This window comes from Pteropus medius, unplaced genomic scaffold (genome assembly GCF_902729225.1).
Source record: "Pteropus medius unplaced genomic scaffold, Ma_sr-lr_union100, whole genome shotgun sequence".
In the NCBI taxonomy this organism is placed as follows: domain Eukaryota; kingdom Metazoa; phylum Chordata; class Mammalia; order Chiroptera; family Pteropodidae; genus Pteropus; species Pteropus medius.
This window is the reverse complement of record NW_024349797.1, coordinates 14,400,078-14,422,328: the sequence shown is the minus strand read 5'-3', so window position 1 is coordinate 14,422,328 and position 22,251 is coordinate 14,400,078. Positions and strand designations below refer to the sequence as shown.

Here is a 22,251-nt window from a genome sequence, read left to right as displayed (position 1 = left end):
GAACCCCAAATAGTACTGAATCCTCTATATACTGTTTAGCCATGATAAAGTTTAATTTATATATGATGCGCAGTAAGGGATTAATAACAATAACTAATAATGAAATAGAAGCACTTTATGGCTTCTCTTTGGCTTATCCAAATTGCCATCATCTCTACTCTTGCACTTTGGGGCCATTATCAAGTAAAGTAAGGGTGACTGGAACACAGGCCCTGCGATACCATGACAGTCACCCCGATAACTGAGACAGCTGCTAAGTGACTGGTGGGTGGGTAGTATATGCAGCATGGGACGAGTCACATCCCGAGAGGGACGGATCTGGACGGTATGAAATTTCATCACAATTTAAAACTTGTGAATTATTTGTTTCTGGAATTTTCCATTTAATATTTTCCGGCTGAGGTTGATCTCAGGTAACTAAAACCGCGGAAAGTGAAACCATGGGTCAGGGACAACTGTGCTCCTTCCCAGGAACCACGAGTTACTCCGCATGTGCCCTTTCCTCCCCTGCCTCCGTGCCCTGACCCGGAGCTGGCACAGAGCAGGCTTCCAGGAAAGATTTTCTGAAATGGACTCTTAGGGGTCGCAGGGAGCTTGCTGTGTGGGGTGCAGGGTTTGCACTGCAGCAGGGGCCAGAGAGCCTCACCCCAGACTTTCTTTTCGGGACACAGCATAGCATGGTATCCCATAGCTGGAAGTCTGGAAGTCCTGCAGACCCGGAGTGGAGTCCCGGCTCTAACACGTAGCAGCCGTACTGACTCAGTTTCCTCGTCTGTACAGCGAGGTTAATAGCATCTGTCTCCCAGGGCTGATGAGCACAGTGCCTGGCACATCCTGGCAATGAAGTCTTGGAGTCCCTGAGAAAAGGGACATGTGTATTCATGACACAGATGTCTTTATCAAAGCCAGGGCAGGGGCAGTGTTTTCGATGGCCCCACTTCCCTCTCTGATGGCACTCCTGGTAACCCCCTGAGAGGGAGGTGGGTACAGCAGTGCCTGAACTGGAAACTAGCCCGGAAGAAGGTATAATTGCCCTTTTCCGGTTTCACGTGGCTGCTTCTGTGTAGCTGGAAATCCCAAAAATATATCCAGCAGGCATCTTAGCAGTGAGAATCCCACTATGGAGAGACTCTGAGCAAATGATGGCTGTCGATAAACTTACATATTTACATTTCTATATAAAAGGTAACTTGTGTTCCTCAAGTTTTATTGCTTGATCTGTAAGACCGTACCTGGCCCTTCCCAGGCTCGACTCTCAGGGCACATGGTAAAAGCCTGAATTTGGCTGGAGAAGGTACTTATTATCCACCATTGTCCATCTGATTACTCCTTTTTAGCCGAGGTTAATTGGTGTTCTACCTTGTTTGGAACCATTGGCAGATCTTCGTGTATGAAAACACAGTTGGCTTTACCTGGTTTTGGCATGTCACAGAGCCAAGCCCAGCTAGCCTGTTCTGTGTTGGCATCTTTAATTGAGCCATAACAACTACTGTAAATTAACAAATTATATTCTTCTAAGCAGAAGTACAAAAGAGGGATGAGTCATGAATGTGCTGATTATTCTTCCTGCGCAGGTGCCCGCCAGCATCGGGCCTCTCACTGGGTCCGCAATGAGCTGTCTCTAAGGGCAGGGGAGCAGCAGCCAGGCCTTCCTCCACAGCTCTCTTACAGAAAAGCCCAGTCCCCAGTCTAAGCACTTTCATGAGCAGTGACTGCAGAAAACAGAAAGAAAGGAAGACACTGGTTGGTGCCGGGCCAGGAGAGACTAACAGAACTCGCAAGGCCGGTGTGGGGGCAGGGCTGTCTTTCAAATTGGGCGTGAAGTCAAGTTTTTGTCGGGCCAACATCTAAAAACCCAGAAGGGCTGAAGGTGATCCTTCTAGGCTGGAACTAGCACCCTTGACCTCACAGGCATTGCTTCTCTTGCTTGTTTCTTGGAAAAGTTAATTACCTGAATGAGAGTCACTAAGTTCCAGGACCGCTTCTCCTTGTGGCTTGCTGCCTCTCCACTCAGTTATCCGGACTTTGTTCTTCTTTGCGTGGCCTGCATGGCTCTTGGGAGGAAATTTTATAGCTGCTTATTAAAATGTTGGAGAACAGTTTGGAGCTATCCTTGAATTTTTAAATGAATAATCATGTAACATCCATTTCTCATTGCCGTAGCCTGTAGGACAGAATAAAGCTCTCATTGCTAATTAGCAGGTATGGCTTTTACATTCTACAAGTTGGCGGAGTTGAACTTATGAAAATTGAATGCCATATCTGCCTTAAAAACTCTGGGCAGATCATGCATAGTGTTTATGTGCATATAGTAATATGTAATATGAATGAATGGGGTAAATTAGAATCTTTATAAGATTTGTGCCATGTTGACTCTTTCAAAGCAATGACTTTGAGTCAAGATTTAGAATCGTGTCACATGTTCACATAGTCTTTGAAGAGGTAAATTCAGAAGGAATTCAAAAAACAGCCTCCACTGAACTGTAAAGTTTTAGCACATGTGGTTTGAGCTCTATGGCTCTGAGAGGCAAATAAAAATGACCCACCTTTTTTGACAGCTTGTGGAAACCAGATTACATCCGCGTCCATCATCAGCTCTAGCAATAGTACCAGATTCTGTAAATCCTACAAACTTTAGAAGAAACTAGTTAGGTCAAGGCCAGATACCCAAGGCCGTGGTATTTCTGTGGCATTCGTGGTCTCCCTCGTTTTTTTCCGGTGAGCTGAGTGTAGAAGAAGCACGTGATGGAAGCCCATGGTGGAGGTGGCTCCAGCTTTGAGTCTTGCACATAAAGTCACTCTGAGACGACCTCAGATTTTCACTGTGTTGTATGAGAGCGTCCCGGGGCCACTTGTATGTCTATCTGAATGGCAAAGAGATTGTGAATCAGACACTTGCATCTCCACCTGCTCTGCGAGGGGACGGGCCCAGGGCCAGCGGGGAGCAAGACCAAGGCAGACCAGGGATGCTTGACCATACAGGGTCCCTCCCTTCTTATATAGTGGGACCTGAGCCCTGGGCCCCTCCTCCCCCAGCACCTCCTGGTCACCTCTGACCACAGTGTCTCAGACTCTTCACCAGAACACCTGGTGGCCCTTCTGTGTGGGTCGTGCATGTTTTGCTCCTTGGTTTGTCTGGACCTATGTGACAAATGTATTTAAATTATTTTTGAATAAATAATGCATGCATTTGGTACACAATTGAAGAGATACAAAAAGACAGAGTAAAAATGCTCCCTCCTACCACTGAGCCTCAGTGACCCTCATCCACGGCACCCACCGTGAGCAGCCTGCATACCCTCCCGCGATGCTACACTCAGGGATCGCCGCTTATCAGCACATACGAGGCCGACGCACACTTTTTAACAGCTGCTTAGTATAAATATATTGTACAAATTTACTATAATTTAGTCAGTATTCCCTTGATGAACACTTAGATTTCTAATATCTTGCTGTTACAGACAATGCGTCAATAGGTATCCTTATATATGTGTGTGTGTGTGTGTGTGTGTGTGTGTGTGTGTGTGTGTGTGTGTACACACACACACATATATATACGCACACACATATATATACCTGTATATATATAAAATGTATGTATATATAGTTCCGTATCTATAGGATAAACTACTAAAAGTGGAATTGATGGATCAAAGGGTATATACTCTTTAATTTTGATAAATTTTGTCAGCTTGCCTTTCACAGAATTATACCAATTTACATTCCAATTAACAATGTGCGAATGCTCATTTTCTCAAAGCCAACACAAGTTATGAAGCTTCTGGATCTTCGCCCGTCCGATAGGTGGAAATAGTATTTCAGTTGTCTGTTCATGGCTTCTGCACATTTATCTGCTTAGACACTGAGCTTTTCTTTTCAATTTCTAAGCATTTCTTATGTGTCAAAGAAATTTGCCTCAGGTCTGTGATATGTGCTAGAAATATTTCCCCTCATTTTAATTTTGTTTGTGTTTTTTGTCTTCCGCCAGTTTGTTGTTTGTTTGTTTGTTTTTTTTAAATACAGTTTTCAATCTTTTCTTTATGGCATCCGGGCTTCACATACTACTTAGAAAGCAATTGCCCATTGTTATGGTCTCCTTTCCTGGAAGTGCCAAGTGTCCTTCGGTGCCATTTGTATAGTCATCATCACATGAAGAAGGTCAGAGTGCTTATTTCCTCCATTTTACAGGCGGGAAGCCCAGGCTAGAAAGATGTCAGTGCCTCTGCAGTCTTCGTGGGGCAGGAGTCAGGAGGCTGAATTACAGCATTCGATGTTTATTACACCTCGAGACGCATCTCCCTAGGGCCAGCCAGCTTCTTTAGAACGCAAACCTTATCGTTGACCATGGGAAGTTCACCCAGTAACAGTACTTCAGAGTTGAACCAAAGCCTCTCCCCAGCCGAGCAGCTTCTTGGTGCCCATCTTTCAATTTCCACGTTGGGATGGCAGCTAAAAATGACTTTGTAGTAGGTGGTTAATTTCTGCTTGTTACTTACTAATAATTATAGCTTTCACTTTGGCACCTCTCACAGTTGAAACCAACGGCTATTCTTAGATGTGCAAGATCAGATTTTCTGATTTCTGCTGGGAATTTAAAGCTGTGATACTCTCACAAATTCCCTGGCCCGCGGCATGGCCTGTCCCCTTTACCCTTCCCCCTACCAGGCTCCTCCCAGCCACCAGGAAGCTGCATCAGCAGGGTCAAGGGATAATCCTGTGGAATGGCCACCCTGATGAGATGAAGACAGCTCCCAGACAGGTGGTGTGTTGTCACTGCACAGGGAGCGCCTGCGGGAGAGAACGCTTAGTCCCTAGGGGTCACGCCTGCCTGATACAGTGCCAGCTTTGATCCGTCATCCCCACCAGATCTGTGGCTTCTTCTGCACTGGGGGGTTGTAATTAGTGGTCTACACCTTGCAGGTAGCTAGCGTTTATCATGGACTGTGCACGTGTCAGACACTAGTCCATGGACTTCGTATGTCTTAACTCGTTTAGTCCTCGCGATAGCCTTATGAGGTATAAATACCCTATTCATCTCATTTTACAGATGAAGAAACTGAGACACAGCCGTCAAGTCCCTTGCGTAAGCTTACATGGCTAGTAAGTGGCGAGGCCAGAATTCAGACCCAGCCAGTGTGGCCCCAGAACCCCAGCCCTGACCCAGGCTGGGTACCACACTGTGGCTGCACCCAATGTCCTTGAGCATCTGGTTTCATGCCACAATCAGAGCTATGCTCTGGGCACAGAAGTGGTCATGAAGACAGACACCACAGCTCCCTTCATGCAGGTTACAGATGCAAAACGAAACAGTGACCGAAGATTTCATCCCACTGTGCCACATGCCGTGAGGGGGCAGGGTGGGCTCCTGTGAGAACTGGCAGCAGAGGTCTCCCCAAGCAGGAGCCGGCAGAGGCCCGAGCACCTGGGAGCAGAGATGCGAGGAGTGGTCAGCACTCGGTCAGGACAGTGGCGGGAGGCGCGGGACGCACATGGCAAGGCCTGCAGGCCGCGTGAGCTGAGTGTTGGAGACATGGCGGGGCTCCTGGGGCTAAAGCCGAAAGAGAAAGCAATAAAATGGCCCGAAGTGAGGCAGGATCGGTCTTGATCTTTTCATTTAATCCTAAAAGCATTGAAAAACTATCGAAGGACTTCAAGCGGGAGAGTAAACGAATCAGACCGAGGGTTTTAAAACATCACCCCGCCCCCCAAACATCGAGAATGAAGCGAAGGCAGCAGAAGTGGGAGCAGAAAGAGCAGAATGAGTCAGGAGCGCTGGTCCACGATACGGAGGGAAGTGGACACCTGGGGTGGATTTTGAGATAGAACCGATAGGACTCGTTGATGGATTAGATGTAGGGGGTGAAGGAAAAGGAAGAATCAAGGAAGGATCCTGCATTTGGGGCTCAAGTCAGAGGGTGACTGGCGGTTCCATTTTCTGCAATGGGAAGCCTTGGGGGGAGATCTGTTTTGGGGTCAGGGAGGAACCCCCTGTCCTGTTTGAACTCGGAAGTGTCAAGTGCCTGAGGACACGCTGCCAGGCAGGCAGGAGATGTTCGAGCCTACACTTCAAACTCGGGCTAGAAATAGAAAATTGGGAATGGGGAGGGGGATGGGAAGGCCTAGGAAGAAAATGTCGATGGAGGAGGGAGATGGCAGGGACAGGGACCCGAGCCCACCCTCCACACATACATTTAAAATCTGGAAGGAGGGGAAAGGTCGAAGAAATGGAAGAGAGTGGTCGGCCGGTGGGAGGACACCAGGAGAGGCACGTGGAGGCCACCGAGGGGGTGTGCGAAGGAGCCCGTGCAGTGTGATCGAGAGCAAAGATCTTGGACGTGGACGGGTGGAATCCTGGTCCCACCAGGGTCTACACCGCAGGGCGAACTGGGCAGGGTCTTCGTAACCCCGCTGAGCCCTGGTACTCTCTCCTCTGCCGAACGAGGCCAGTTATGACACCGACACAAGCTGATGCATGGAGAGGGCTCAGCAGGCAGCAAGCACTCAGTAACTATTAACATCACCGTCTTCGAGGAGTAGGACCAGTAGGAAAGGCTGTAACAGTCAGGCGAGGGCTTGGCGTCTGGAGTTGCCGGCGACTGTGACAGGACAGGTTCTGGTGCAGTGGTAGCGACGGAGCCATGCCGACGTGGGCTGTAGAGCGGATGGCAGGCGAGGAAGAGAAGGCCAGGTGTGCATTCCTTGCAAGAAGAACCCTGTGGAGCAGAGTGGGGGCTGGAGAGGCAGCTGCCAAGGAATGTGGGGTCGAGGAAAGGGTTTTAAAAGTGGCCGACAATGAAGTGTGTTGATTGCTGATGGGGATGATCAAATTACAGTTGAGACCCTTGTCATCTGGAAGAGAGAGAGGACACGTGAAGGCACGAATCCCTCGAGACGGCAAGAGAGTGGTTGGGTCCAGGGCGCAGGCAGAGGGATCGGCCCTCGGTTACTGTGGAAGGGGGCAAGGGGAACGGGTGCCAAGGACAACGATGGGCTTGTGGGTTTGGTGGCGAGAAGAGGCTTGAGGTCAGCTCAGCTGGCTTTTATTTTCTCTTTGGATGATGACTTGAGGTCAGCCAAGGGGGTGGGGTGCTGTGGGAAAGGTTTGAGGAGTCAGGCGAACAGCTGGGCCAAGGCCTGGGAAGGGATAAAGTGTATCCCAAATGCAGCGAGAGGACGAGGAGCTAGTCTCACCATCCCACCGAGCCCCTGGGGAGGGGATCACTCTGCCCAGATTAACACACCCATTTGCAAACCCCGAAACAAATGTCAGTCTTGCAGCCAAGACCCTGACGGAGGCATTGCCCAGGCCCTCTGTGAGGACAGGACTTAGGCTCTGTTCCTTTTAGGGACCACAGGCCCCCAGTTTTGGGCCTGGCCCAGAGAAGCTTGAGGTAGGACCAATGCATGAAGACAAAATCACTGCTCTTATTTTGACTTCCAAGGTCCCCAAACAAAGAACAATTCCAGTGAGAGTCGACAAGGGTGAAGTCCTCCCCCAGGCCTTGATGACAGGATACTCGTGGGCGCACGTGACCCCTTTCCTCTTTGGCCCATGTGCCGATTTTTATATGAAAGAGCCAATTCATGAAGACACAGGAAGTGTGCTCGGAGAGGCCCTGTCACTCCTGGCAGATACCTGCGTTCCCTCTGGGGACCAGAACCAAGTTGCTAAGGCTTATTTCCCAAGCACACTCCCCCCTTTAGAGAAGCAGGGTTTGGGGTAAAGGAAATGGTTTTGAGGAGTCAGGGAGTCTGCTAGCCGAGCTCCCCCGCTACTCACCTATAGGCCTGGCCTACAAGACTGGAGGGACCTGATTGGCCACAAGTCTTTCCTTCCTGTCTGCCAGACCTCAGGTGGAGTGGCAGATGTGACAGCACCACAGTGTGTACAGCCCTTGGGCTGCCTCGAACATAGAAAGGGTGTTCCGCTGAGCAGACTGAGCCCCCGAGGGAGCAGGCGTGGCTAGCCAAAGGCACCTTGGTGAGAAAAAAGAACATTCTTGGGACAGACGCAGCCCTGTGGCCGGTGCCCAGCCTGCTAGCGGGGTCCAGGCTGGATTCCAGTCTGCTCTGCCTGCACCTTTCCACAGTGCATAGTCTGCACGCCGTGAGCCTGGGCATATGTATTGGGGGCCAGTTTTCAACTTCACAGCTGAAGCCCCCCAGTCAGGAACACCTCCTCACCGGGGCGAAGAAAGAGTCGTCGGACCTTCACAGCATAGCTCAGCCCAATTCAGATCCCACCGTTAGTTCGGTTTAGCAATAACTTTCAGAAAGCCCTCTGTGCAGGGCAGGTAGGAGCGTGGTGCAATGCAGAGGGGTGGGGGGCGCGACTTGATCCCGGCCCCCCAGGAGCATGGCCTCTAGTGGGAAGGTCGGCACACACACGGGTCACTGTAGTGCAAGGCAGACTGAGGTGAGGGACTTCCTTGAGCACACACAGGGAGGCGGAGAGATGCTTTACCCCGGATCGGCCGGGGAAAGCAAATGCAGAGTGGGCTTTGGCAGAGCCCAGGGTGAGAGGATGGCGATTCGGGGAAGGCATTTGGGGCAGAGGGAACAGCAGCAGCAGAAGTGTGGAGCTGAGACCGTGAATTGAACAGAGAGAGCGGGATGTGGAAAGGCGGCGGGGCCCTAACCGTGAATGCTAAGCAAAAGCATGTGGGTTACATTCACCTGCAGGACGGACCCGCTGAAGCCTTGCGAGCAGAGGAGGGAGTTTATTGGCAGCATTTCTCATAGTAACCCAGTGACAAGGACAAACCAAAGAATTCCACAGAGGACAACCAGCGCTTAGAGGCTGAGCTCTCAGAATGAGGTAGAAATGTCCGCGACCCTGAAAATCCCCTTACCTTTGGTTAGACTCTGCCAGCTGCCAGCAAGCAGGACAGAACCTTCATCCCATGACCTCTTCGGAGAGTGACCTTTCAGAGCCCGCCCTGCAGCAGGGGGCCCTAAAGTTGGTTCCTGTTGGGGGCTGACTGGCTCTAAGTTCCCAGAGCAGCTTCCCTCTGCGTCGCTGTTCCCACCATCCAGAGCTTATATCACCTAATAAGATCTCAAGTCCCTTCGTTTGTTTGTTTTTGTAACTGAAAGGGTCAGGGAAACTTCATTTGCTGTTGCTTCTCTGGCCTCTGACTTTCTTCACTGACCTGGGCCACAGAGATGCTTGCCCTGCTCTGATCCTCAGTCAGTGTTCATTCATCTACAAACTTGTCGGGAGCACCTACTGAGTGCTGGAGCCTGTGCTGAGATGCAGAGACGGTCATGGCTGGGAGTCGCTTGTGGTTTTAGTGGGAGAAGATGGTAACTGATCTTATTTTGGGGGAAGTATAAATAATACTCCTCTCTTTACCGCCCGAGTTCTGAACCAAATAAGAAATAGACAGAGGAGGCCGATGCACTTCAGACTCGCGGCTTTGTGACCAGGGAGGCTACCTCGGAGAATGTGGCTCGACTTGTGGTCTCAGTCGGGCTCCCTAACGCATCGCAGCTGAGGTGAATTCACTCATCCCAAATTGCTGACCTCCTGCTGCAGAGGGGTGAGCCCAATGTCATGCTGAGAATGCAGGGGACAAGGGACAGGGCATTGGAGGGAGAGAGCCCTGAGGCCACCGCGAGCAAGCCCAAGTCGTTCTCCCAGATGCATCAGTCCGATGGGACCTGGGGGAGGGGAGGGTCAGGTGTGTGGCTGTGGCAGATGGGCACCTGACAGAAACAAGAAGCAAGATCGAAGGGTCCCCTAGCAAAGATGATTTGTCTAGGGGCTGATACAGATTACACAAGGTGCTATGGGAATGCAGAGGATGGAGCTGCTCACCCTGTGGGATCAGGGATAGACGTTTGTGAAACCCTTTGCTGGGGAGACATGGGTCCTCGTTTGAGCTGTGGACCCCTGGGAAGGCAGGCTTCCCAAGCAGTGAAAGCTCAGAGTAACCGCCTGCATGGCCTCACTATAGTCCAGGGGACCAGTGTGTGCCTGGGCGAGAAGGTCCCTCTGGGGATGTCCAGGTAGTCCTTTGCCCATTCTCCCCCAACCCCATCTCGAACGACTTGATTGATGTCCGAAACCCCACCTCGAAGGTTTCACCCCTGGAGCCTTAGACTTTGCGCCCCCATTAAGATGCCACATGCTCGTGTGACTGTAGGGAATGACCGACTACAGGCCTACCTCGCCTCCTCGCTCTTCTTAGACTTTGCTCCCTTTGCGGGTCGAAGGTAAGACCCTCCACCAGCCAAACGACTGTAATGAAGGCTCAGATGATGGTTAGCATTTTTTAGCGATAACGTATTTTTTAATTAACATATGTACATCTTTAGACATAACTGCACAGGAATAGACTACGTCATTTTTCTATGCGCTGGGAAGCCAAAAACAATGGACACGACTCACTTGACTGCGATACTCGCTTTACTGCGATATCGACTTTGTTGCAGCAGTGCGAGACCCAACCCGCTGTGTCTCCGAGGCGCACCTGTATTCTGAGCCATCGTCTCAGAAGTCCTGGTAAAACGGAAGGGCCAGACCTGCGTCTCCCCAACGCACTACCTCGGCCAGATAGAGCTGCGGGGCTCAGTGAGTCGTTTTACCTCTTGGCACCTTAGCTTCCTCACGCTGAGTCTCGAAGAGGGCGAAGCTCCCCTGAGCACTGCCCTCACCCTTTTCACCCACCCTGGGCTCCCGGCGCCCATTCTCCGGGCCGATCCTCACTGCTGCCCTAGGAGAGATGTGGGCCGGCATCCGCCTTCCCTCTGACGGTGAACAGGCCCAGAGGAGTGGACGGCTTCGCCCCAGGCCACACACAAGGCCCAGGCGCAGGAACCGAATCTCAGTGTTCTCAGGACTCTATGGCTTACAGTCTGGGTACCCTAGAACCCTGAGGTCCCCAGCAGTGCCTCAGAGACCGGGAGAGGGGGCCAAACGAAGGCGGGAGGAAAGCTGCCCACTCTTGAGATCTCTTTAGAGAAAAGAGGCCCCACCAGGGGAAACGGTTTAAAAATCACACCAGTACGTTATGCCCTGTGTCCTTCCGTTTGAGCTTAAAACGGAGGGACTCGGGAGCAGCCTGGGCCACGCATTCGTCTGCCACATCTGCCTCATCGGTGACACGGGTTTCCTCCTACAACTTCTGTGCCGCCGAAAAGGAGTCCTTGGAGGCCTGGACCTTTCTCCTGCCTTCATGAGCATGAGTCAGCTCCGCTTCGTCTTCCACGTGCTCTTCATGTGAGGGGAGCAGTAGCTCAGACCTGTGGCCAACAGAGACACGCTGGTCAGTAAGATACGGGGTCTCACGGGGGGCCTCATACAACAGGACTTACGTGGGCATGTCGTGCTGGTGTTTAAGCCCCCACCCCCGTCCATGCTTGAGTCTCGTTACAAAAACTCTGGAAGCATTTAATCTCCACTCTCTCAAGTTGGCCTTTTTCCCAGAGTGATCTAGAAGGAGAGGCCTGGCGTGTCTTAGCCACCCGCAGACAGCCCTAGGCCCTGGGGATTTCTGGAAAGGTACATAATGGAGACGGAAGCAAGTGAGGAGCGAGGGGACAGGGAGAGGGGCCTTCTGCGCGTCCCCCACGTCTCTGTCACGCCGCGGGCGCACACCTGCCTCCTCCTGGCAAAGGGCCTGGAGAGAATCGCGCTACTGAGAGACGTCAGCCGGCCCGCGGCGTCCTTACGAGGCTGTTTGTCTCCCAGGAGGGCGGGCTTTGCCTGGGCCAGACCCGAAGGGCAGCGACGCCATCTCGGTTCCCGTAGAGCCCCGTGTGTAGTGCGTGCTCAGTAAGGACCAGGTGAGCTGAGTCCTCAGAGCAGATGAGGCAGGCATGGTGCCCGCATGGCCACCTGTGAGGCTCGGTGAGGTGTGTTTGAATTGCCTGAGTCCCCACGGCTGAGAGGCACTCCGGCCGCCCTGCAGGCCTGGGCCCAGCCCGTCATTCCCGTGCTGCCGAGGACCTGCCACGGTCTCCAGGGCTTTCTCTTGGCCTGAGTCGTCATCGCTGGTGTGACCGTGGTCACCCACAAAGTGAGAGTGCGGAGGAGAGGAGGCATCCGGGCGGGTCGAGGCCACAAAGTCAGACTACGACCGTGTGACACCCCCTGCCCTTTTCCAGTCTCCGGGCTTGAAGCCGGAGGTGGGGGGTCGGAGAGAATGATGGGTCCACAGCAGAGCTTGACGTCAGGAGTAGACCCATGACCCTCACAAAAACATGCCAGGGGCACAGCCACAGAGCGGCGCAGAGGCTGAGCTCCCCTCTGACGGGAGAGATGGAGTCAGAGATGGCCGCCCCCCGGGAGCAGTGGGGATCGAGCTAGACCGAGAAAGGTGTGGGGGGGTGACGGCGTCACAAGAGAGTGAGCCAGAGTGTGCGTGGAAACAGCCGTGCTTGCCGGCCGTAGAGAGCCGGGGGTGCAGGGAGCAGTGAGGGTCGGGGAGCCGGTCACCAAGGGCCCCAAATGCCAGGCACAGGGATCTGGGTGTTACCGTGGGGGAGATTGTTCTCTGCAGAGGCTGACAGTGCAGGCTCCAAGCCAGGCTCTGCCCCTGACTTGCCCTGGGGCCTTGGACAAGTTGCTCAGCCTCTCTGTGCCTCAGTTTCCTTGTCTGTATAATGGGATAAAATAATGGTACCTATAGGATCCCTTTGCAGATAAAAGGAGAAATGAAAGCACTTCCTGGCACAAAGCACCTGTTGAATGAATGTTAGAAGCTGTTACTGTTACTGTTATCATTCGTTCATTCAGCAACTATTTCCTGATCTCCCGCTGGGTGCCTCGCGCTGTTCTAGTCACTGGGGACTGGGCTGTGAGCAGCACAGACACAGTCCCTGCCCTCATGTGGCGTATGGCTTACGTGCTAGAGGGACAGTAACCTGTCACTTGGCATAGGCAGGAAAAGAAAGCAGGGAGAGGATGGTCGTGCTGAAGGCCGGGGAACCGCAGGAAGGCCTCAAGGAAGGAGCGTTTCTCTGCAGGCAGACGACCCAACCGGAGCTTTGCCTCGAGCTGGTATGGCAGCCACTGTGTGGAACAGGTAGCAGGAGGCGAGCGGCTCAAGGCTTGGCCTTTAGGATACAACTCATTAGGTGCTGGAGAAAAATCACAAGCTTTCCTATTTCTTTGTATCCCTTCTACCATTTCTATTTTTGTGTACATTATATTTTACGCAGTATATTAATATACACATAAGTAACAAGTGCAAACACCTTTGACCGCCGAGGTGGAGGCCAGTGGTCAAGGCCAGGACCAATGAGGAAGGGGCTGGCCCTGAGGTAGGAGAAGAGGCCAGAGGGCCCAGCGCACAGTGGCCACCTGAGTAGGGCCTTGGGCAGTGGTCTAAGGAGCGGAGAGAGGAACCGGTGTCCTGGAAGACACAGGCTCAGCACTGGAGAGGTGGCGATGCCATGATCACAGGCCCTCAGGGGAAGAGGGCACTCGCGTGTGCCCGAGAGGCAGACAGACGGCACCTGGACATGCGCAATGGGCTCTTTCAGGGAGGCCAAAGCTGCAGAGCAATTCGCGAGCCTCCACGTAGCCTTGGAAGAGTTGAGGCCTGAGACTGGGGGAAAGGTCATTTTCCTGCTTTTTTTTTTTTAAAGTGACAGCTTGCTTTTTCAAAGGGCTTTGTTGACATTATGCAGTCAGTAGTCTCCAGGGTGCAGTGACTTTCCCGGGTTGGAGCGCAGGGTCTGATGGAGCAGCCACTTCATTTCACACCCATAAGCGTGTAAGCCACAGCCCGCTGCCCTTGTCACACTTGCTGGCATCAGGAGAACAGGCCAGAGGACAAAGCCACTGCCCTGTGAGGGGCTGCGACCTTTAGTTCGCTTATCCTTCAGCTTGTTCTGGCCCTTTCTCTGTGGCTGTCAGACTGTCAGAGCTAAGGGCAGGTGTCAAGGTATTCTAGGTGGGCCCTGAGGGCGAATGTCCCTGGGGGGCCCCCAGGCAGGCCTCACTCCCCCCTCGGTGGTGGTAACATTTGTCCCCTTCCGAGCCTCACAGTAAGAATGACTCAAGTCCCTGCGTAACAGTGGGTGTGAGGGACTGTCAGTCTGCAGTTGCTTCCACTCCGGATGGGGGCCTGGCTGGCTCTGGTTCCTGCATATTCCAAATGGGCCCCTGCCAGACTCCCATGGGGGGAATATAATGTCCCCAACCAGAGTCACAGCCGTCCGCAGGGCCTCTGAAGGGCAGTGAACCAGGAAAGCATCTGCCTCTGCTCTCTTCCCCACAGCTGAAGTGTACATCGGCATCGGGAAGCCTGCAGAAGCCACAGCCTGTACCCAGGAAGCTGCCAACCTCTTCCCAATGTCCCACAATGTCCTGTACATGCGTGGCCAGGTTGCCGAGCTCCGAGGAAACATCGACGAAGCCCGACGGTGGTACGAAGAAGCCTTATCCATCAGCCCCACCCACGTGAAGAGCATGCAGCGACTGGTGAGTGCGACAGCCGGCGGGACCCCCACTCTTACATCAACCTCCCCTTGGAAGCAGCAGGTAGCTCATGACCCTCAAATCCTGTTCGGGTTCCAAAGGCCAGATGCAGTTAGCTGGCCAGGCTGTCACAGTGCACAGAGCCGGCGGGCACCGTTCCTGCTCTAGTTTATATAAATGGAGCCCTTAAAAGTTGGCAGGCTCAGGCTTCGCAGCCCTACCCAGTGGTCCCGTGCGGTGAGCGGAGAGTCTGAGTCAGCAGTCCGATCCACCCTGTGGTTCCGGGTTTCATAAAGATATTCTTGTGGCCCTGGGCACTGTCATTGTCATCTTGATCTGTGTTCTGCTTGTAGCAGTCACCTTGGGGTGCGTCCACCCGTACCCCAAGGAAACTTCAATACAAAAGTGAGAGCACTTTAAAAACTGGGGAGCTCTCTTACCTTGAGGGAGCCAGAGACTCCAGTGGATAGTGGCGGCAGGGGTGGGGAGGGCAGGTCTTATCACACCGAGAGGACTCAGGTAAGTCACCCCTGTCCCCACACTGTGTGGCGTGGTAGCTCTGCAGAACTGCGCACGTCCCTCTTCTGGACGCCCAGGCCAGAAGCCTCGGGTGGCCCCACTGCTCCCTCTCTCCCTTGCCTTGGAGTTAGCCACCCGACTGCCGGTTCGGGGAGCAGGCCTGCCACTCCAGGGGATCGCCTCTGTCAAGGACATACACTGAGCTGCTGCACACGCCATCAGCCTGCTGTTACCTTCCTGTGAGAGTCTGAACTGAAACGCGCACGTTAACCCGGTCCAAGGAGCTGGTGGGAAGCGGTGTTGCTTTCTCGGGGCCCGCGTGCCGGGCTTGGGTTCTGAATCTTTATTTCGTTCATAGCGGCAGGACATCTGTGACGTAGTGAACCACAGGGAAGCAGAGGTGCCCCGCTGTCAACTTCCCTTGGGAGCCCAGCCTCCATAATCGGGTGTGTGGTATGGGAATCGAGCACTGGACAAGGAGTCCAGGGACAGAGTCCTGGCCCTGGTGGTGTCGCTCGCTCGCTCTTTAGCTTTGGGAAAAGCCCGTACGCTCTCTGCACTCAGTTTCCTTGCTGTAAAATGAAAACATTCAGCGAGATGGGCAGTAAGTTTCCGTCCAGTGCTAAGATGGTTTTGTAACTAATAAGTAAAATCTTCTCTGAAGGACCCCAAAGCCTTCGCTCTCTTGCCGTTTCTCATAGTAACATTACAAAATGTAGCAGCTGCTGAGCAGTAACCAGCGGCTCTCAGCAGGAGAATGCCCAGGTACCAAGCGTTATGCTTCCAGGTCAGGCCTGGGTTTGAACTCAGCCCCAGTCCCTGCGCCTGGGAAACCTTCGCCTTATCGCTTGACCTCCAGCACCCTTGGTGTTTCTGTGCATTGGACTGTGACTTACCCAGTTCATTTGTGAGAAATGAATGACATAATTTACGTAACAAGCCCGGCAGAGCTCCGGGCACCTAAGTAGGTGCTCATTAAATAGAAAGCTGACAACAATCATTTTCCGTTTTAAAAATAAATCTGACCTTATAATAATTAGAGTGACTTAATTTTTTTCAGCTTCCTTTTATAAGTGTTTTGTAGCTCAATACGGCTTTATAATTTTACATATTAGCGAAACATTAGTTTGATTAAAAGTATTACATGGCTTTTAATTTTCGTCTCATATTGTAAGAGGGATTTGTAAGAGCTTTTGAGATCTCTGTGCTTTTTCTAGAGCAACACAGAAGAGGTGTAATCAACCCCATGTACCCAGCCTTTTTATTAAAAAGAGGCAACGTGCTTCTACCTCGAGGCCTATGAATTATTCAGAGAAGTATTTCTTGTTCATCCCCAAAGAGAACACATGAGACAAAGATCACATAGGAAAATCGCACCAGGAAAGTTTTCTGTTTCACCTTTGGAGCCTGTCAAGACACCTGAGCTCCCTGACAAATGCCAGACGTTTTCCTTTCTGAAGAGCCCAGCACAGGAGAGCTGGTGAACGGGGGCCGGGTGACAGGGCCTGCTGCATGGTGGGCGATAACTGAGCCTTCTCTGGCTCAGAAACATTCGCCGCTCTGGAGGTCTCACCAGTAGAAAATAGTAATAAAATAAACTCTTAAGACTTTTCTCAGTGTATCCCAATATATTCGAAAACTACCCAAACTGGAGGCAGGTTGAGACCAACAAGCCTATGAATTTTGAGTTTAGGTTTTCACAGTCTGAAATTGCCTAGACACTATCATCAGTATGCCCCCACAGAGTAGCTTGGATCATTCCTTCTTGGAGGCCTTGTAAACGAGGCATGCTGGCCTGTGTTTTCTCAGCCTGTCCCCACCCCCACACACAGCCCACCCCACACCTGGCAGGAGCCCCACAGGTAGTGCAAGACCTCCTGGTGCTCTGGAAAGGCAGCCCCTGGAGCCCCAGGCCACCCAGCCCTCTCCTGCCTTCCTGCCAAGCTACACAGGCAAGCTGTGTCTCTATGGCTCTGGGTGGAGGGAGGGAGGCAGATGGCCTTGCACACGCTCTGAGGCTAAGGAGGATGCCCTAGGCCAGAGCGGCCTGGACTGGGATCCCAGTTCTGTCACTCAGTAAGTAGCTCTAGGACTTGGGGCAAGTTACTCACCCTCTTCGTGCCTCAGTTTCCTCAGCGATATAGATGGGTATCATGTTAGCACCAGACACAAATTAAGCACAGGAACTGAAAATCTCATACTGAGTCACAAAAGACCCTGCTCTACCCTCAGACTGGTCTGTAAACCCCTCAATGAAGAAGGCTCAGCAGGAACATCACGCGCTGTCTTTTTACCAGGTCAAGGCCTAGGAAAGGGCCAGGGCTCTAGACTCAAAGTGGCAGAGGGAGGCAGGAACGGAGATGAGCGTTGTCCTCAAAGTGGCAGAGGGAGGCAGGAATGGAGATGAGCGTTGACACTCGCCTGGCACTCAGGAATAGAGGAGTGTGTAAGTGAGGGGTGGGCCAGGACCCCCTGCCCCCAGTTCAGAAGGGTGAGGCTCAGAAGGGCGAGGCTAGAAGGAGTTTGCAGAACATGAGCATGAGAGACCACCAAGGAACCAACCAAAGAGGTTCCAGGGAAGGGAACTGCAGGAGGATCGTGGTTCCTCGAAAAGCCCAGAGTTGGGGGAAGTGTGTCTGCGTCAGCACTGGAGCTCTCGGGAGGAGAGAAGCTGGAGGCACAGTTGGAGGGAGGGAAGCCACGGTGTCTGTTCCAGCTGGAGACTAGGTGGCTGATGGTGACAGCAGAGAGCTGTGAACAGTCGGGAGCTCGGGCTTGTTCCATAAAGAACAATGATTTGTTAACTTCTGGGGGTCGTAAGTGGCAGCATGTGCCAGATCACCTGACTCAGCTTGGAAGAGAGGCGTGACTTCAGCAGAAATGCAAACACATTAATAACGTGAAAAAGCAATAATGACTCGGAGGCAGATGGCATTTATTAACGTTAATAGAAGGTCAGACTTGCTGAAAAGAAACGTAAATTAAACCTCAGCGAAAGCTGTCAGTTTTTTAATAGTTGTGTATGTGTTTAAATTCACATATAGAGAGAAGAGAGAAGAAAAGTAATGTGTTCAGTACTAATAATGAGTTAGCACAGGACGAGAGGCAGAGAGAGAGCTGAGTGTGGGCAGATATTAAGGGCGCAGCGCGCTGAAGGGGTGGGAATTACAAAGCAGTGTTGTGGACGGGGAGGAATTCATAGACTGATCAGACTTTTCTCAGAAAATCTTAAGGCGTATTTTCATATCATTTTTGCATAAGTGTATAAATTTACATACATTTGAGTGCTATGTTTAAAAGCCTTTCGCTCCCAGTACCCAAAATGAATTCATGAAACGGGGAGCAACCTTTTTCCCACCGGTTATTCTGTGATCTGGGGGTAGGGGCAGAGGAGGGAAATGGGGCTCGCCCTGGACTGAGGGCCGAGGAGTGGCATCCCCAAGCCGTACTGCCCAGGCCAAGGACAGGCACGGAGACTCAGGGTAGCCGAGGACAGAAGTGCCAGGACAGGCTCTGCGAACAGGGACATCCGCTCGCCTTCTGGTGACGTCAGCCTGGGCTTTTGAGAGCGATGCATTGAGATGCGCGGGTAAGAGAGGACCGGGACCTTCGAGAAGAGAGAGAGGAGCGTGGACGGGCTCCAGGGAGGCCGCACGGAGGGGAGTGGATGAGGCAGGAAGGGGAAAGTACCGCCGACAAATAAATTTACCCGAGAGCGCGTTAGCAGGATGCTCAGGTCTCTCTCTCTCCAGTCCACTCGACAGGTTGAGAAAAGATGTGGGACAAAACCAGACGGCAGGGTCGGCAGGGCTTGGCGTGGTGGACACAGGGCTTGGCGTGGTGGACAGCTCGTGGAGAGAGAGAGGCAGGTGCGCCCCGAGCAGCTTTGAAGAGGACTGTGAGCTGGAGAAGGACTGGGCCCGGAGAAGCATGGGAAGGGGGCAGCGGGGACACTGGGAAGCCAGCCCCCCGCCCCCACCTGACCCCCAGAGAGAGGGAGGGAGGGAACTGCTGTGTCGGCCCGAAGGACGGCCTTCAGCTAAGGCGAGTCCGATGGCAGAGACGAGGACATTTCAGAGCTGATGTGAGAGATGGGAAAATAGGGAATAAAAGCACTAAGGAAGGGGCCATCCCCTCGAATGGCAAAGCTCCCGAGACAAGGCGGACGCCGGGAAAGGGAAGAAAGCCACCGGCCATTCAAAGCAGGGTAGCTGGAAGGCTGGGAAGGGGGGTAAGTTCCACTGCCAGAGGAAGTAGGGATAAAAGACCAGAGATGGAGCTCCCCAGAGAAAAGGGAAGATGAGTGGGAAGCGAGACCTTGGCGTCGATGGGTTAGGCCCAGGTGATCGCCCAAGGAAGTGCGGCCGAGAGGCCTGCCTGCCCCAGCTTGCAGGGGAGAGGGGGGCAGGAAGGAAGGGGTGGGGATTGTAGAAGGGAGACCACGGTGAGGTTAGAAGGGGCGCAGTACTGATGTTACTATAAGGGGCCAATCTAATGACAAAATAAGCTTTGCAGGGGAGGTGGGGGCCACGAAAGGCCCAAAATTGCTTGTTTGTCTTCTGTGGATGAATTGAGAGATGCGAAAACCCCTGAGTTCAATCAAGACGGCTTCAGGCACCATCTCGGAGGGTTTTCGCCATGATCTTGTATTTCCTGAAACGTCGGGAATCTGGAGTGACGTCAGGTGTAAAAACACTTTACAAGTGGGGTGGCGGTTCTGTGCCAAGGGAGGACGGGAGGAGCAGAGACTGGCAGAGAGGACGGCTCAGCTGTGTAAAAAGCGCCTTTTTACTGCGACGTAGCAACGGCCTGCCGCCTCGATGGTGGGTTCGGCGGGGGGACCGCGAACGTGCGGTGCAGGGGGTTATGTCTTAGGGATCCTCACGACATTTTAAGGTGTTTTAACAGCTCTCAAGTTCGATCCCGAAGCAGCCATCGCAGCAAGGCTGAGTAATGGCACCGCTCCGAGACGGAGCCTCTTCCGAAGTTGAGAGGAGAGCTCGCTTTAAACGGTCCTCCAGCTTGCAGGCTCGTCGGCCGTGGGAAAACGCTCCATCCTGTTACGCGTGGCGAGCCGGGAGGGTGGCAGAGAAGGTTTGGATGGCGGGAACGAGGCTTGCCTAAGGCAGCTCGCCCTGCTAAATGAGGAAACTTTAGTGTTTTTCTCGCTCCCATCTTTTAAAGTGTCTATGTGTTTAATGAGATGTGGGCAAAATTGCTTGTGTCTCAGATTTTCTTAGCAGCCTATTTTCCAATGTGTGCCTCTGTTGGAAAAAAGAGGTAGCCTGAAGTTGATGGACTTTTCAGGGTTATCCAGAGACTAATGTCTGTGTGTCTGTCTGATTTATCCATCGGTCTAGTAAGGGGGCCCCGGGGCCCGGGCATTCAGACAGGACAGGGCTACACATCTTTTCCTTGGAGAAACCAGTCTTGAACGGGGGCAGGGTGGTGGTGGCTTTGATCCCTGGTACAAGGACCCGGATACCATTATGCTAATGGAATAGAACCGAGCTCCCCTTCCTCTTTCAAATGCTAATCTTTCGAAGTGGGTCTCTTTCATCCAAAGTATCAATGTTCTTTCCATATGTGGAAAGAATGATTGGCAGAAAACAAAACTTTACCATAGTCTAGTGAGAAGGCCCTTTCATCTAGTGATTGTATTTTATCTCCTTTCAGGATGAAAAAAAAAAAATGCTTTTAAAATTAAGGAGAACAGTTTTTTTCTTTGAAGAAAGGCTTATGAAATATTTAAATGTGCCCGCCCTCCCTGTGCGTTCCTGTGCTTATTGATCGTGCTCTCTGACAAGCGGACAGGACTTGGTTTCTCCAATACCTTTACTCGCCCCAATTGGGATTCACACGGAAACCTAGTGCGTTCTATTAGACGTCTGGGTCTCTGGCCTTCGTATTACCTTCTCCCCCTCCTTTTAATGGTATTCGCTGCATTTTAGAGCCTTTGATGGCTTGAGGCCCTTTCAAGAATTATTACTACTTGGCACGAATACAGCTTTAACCTCTACAACAAAACTGAAAACCTCGCATACCATATCTGATGTGTGTTTGTCCTCCCTACATCAGGTGAAATGGAGGATTTATTTTTTTACTGACAGGGAAAGTGCTCTTGGCGACCTGCCCCAGGTTACCCTGCAGTTTAGGAGCAGGACTGGTCTGGAAGCTGAGATTGGATGTTAGTAGAGTTATCGAAGAATCTGTAGCTTGAATGATAGGACGGCATAGAGGTTAAGAGCCTAGTGCTGGAGCTAGCTTGCCTGGGTTCAAGGCCCGGCTTTGTCACCAACTGTACGGGCTGAGATAAGGTCCTTAATCCTTCCGCACTTCCATTTTCTCGGCTGTGAAAGGGAGGTGATAATAGTGCCCCCCACCCCCAGTGTTACTGTGAAGGGTACGAGAGTTGACACAGGCTGCATAGCGCTCCGTAAGCACTAGCTCTAAGCATTACTGTCATTCTCTATAATTTGGGGCACAGCTGTGGTGGAAGCCCGTCCGCATCTTTTTGACAGTGAGACGTTTTCTTTCCAAAAGAGCTGACCGTGTGTGTCGTCTTCCTTCTGATCCAGCACGACCAAATTTCAGCAGTTGGAAGAGCTGAAGTGCACGTCTGTCATGGCGCATGGTTGGCCAAAAGCATAGTACTTTTGATTTTAAGTATTACTTTCTGACTGTTTCTATTGACCCCGAAACCCAGGTGTTTAAGGTTGAAAGGAGTTGAAAGGAATGAGTAGAGACCCCAGCTGGCATGACTTATCAGGTAGAGACCAAAAGCATCTCTTCTGGGCTCAGAGTGGGAGGCCGAATGGGCCAGACCAGGGCTTCTGTGGCAGACCCCCCAACCCATGGCCAGGCTAGGGGTGGGCCCTTGACCTGAAGGGCAGGGCTGCTTGTCAGGCACCAGAGATCAGTCTGGGCAGCAGGAAGGGCAGAGCCTGTCACAGAGCCCAGCTTAAATATCACCATTTCTCCCACCCCACCCTACCTCCCCCCAAGGGTCCCTTTGCCCTTAACCCCCCTCTCTTGAAGCCCTTGAGCCTGTGGAGTTATTTGTTGATGGCTCTGTCTGCTCCTTAGAAGGCACTGCCTCAGGCAGCAGCAGTGGCCTGTAGACCGGTTGCAGGCAGGTGGGCAAGGTGGGATTGGGGAGGGCGAAGGAAGAGCAACTATAAGTGAACTTGAACTTAACAGGTGTCCTTATTCCCCTTTTACAAATGAAGTCCCCCAAGCACAGGATGCTATTTCGCCTGAAGAGATTTTGAGCAGATGTCATTGGACTGTGCTATTTTCAA

General features: G+C 52.2%; 1 protein-coding gene across 8 annotated transcripts in view; it reads left to right on the top strand.

Annotated features, from left to right (window-relative positions):
- The window catches only part of TTC7B (tetratricopeptide repeat domain 7B), a 226,185-nt gene that overhangs the window by 177,701 nt on the left and 26,233 nt on the right, over positions 1-22,251 (top strand). For 6 of the 8 annotated variants that reach the window (XR_005657575.1, XM_039884012.1, XM_039884013.1 and 3 more), the window contains one exon: positions 14,232-14,434. Coding sequence is in view for 7 of the 8 variants with exons in the window: in XM_039884012.1 (XP_039739946.1) it covers positions 14,232-14,434 (203 nt within the window). In the remaining variant the exon portion in view is untranslated. Of the gene's footprint in view, positions 1-5,047; positions 5,218-14,231; positions 14,435-15,308; positions 15,992-22,251 lie in introns of those variants that run through there. The other 2 variants (XM_039884014.1, XM_039884016.1) reach the window with 2 other exon arrangements.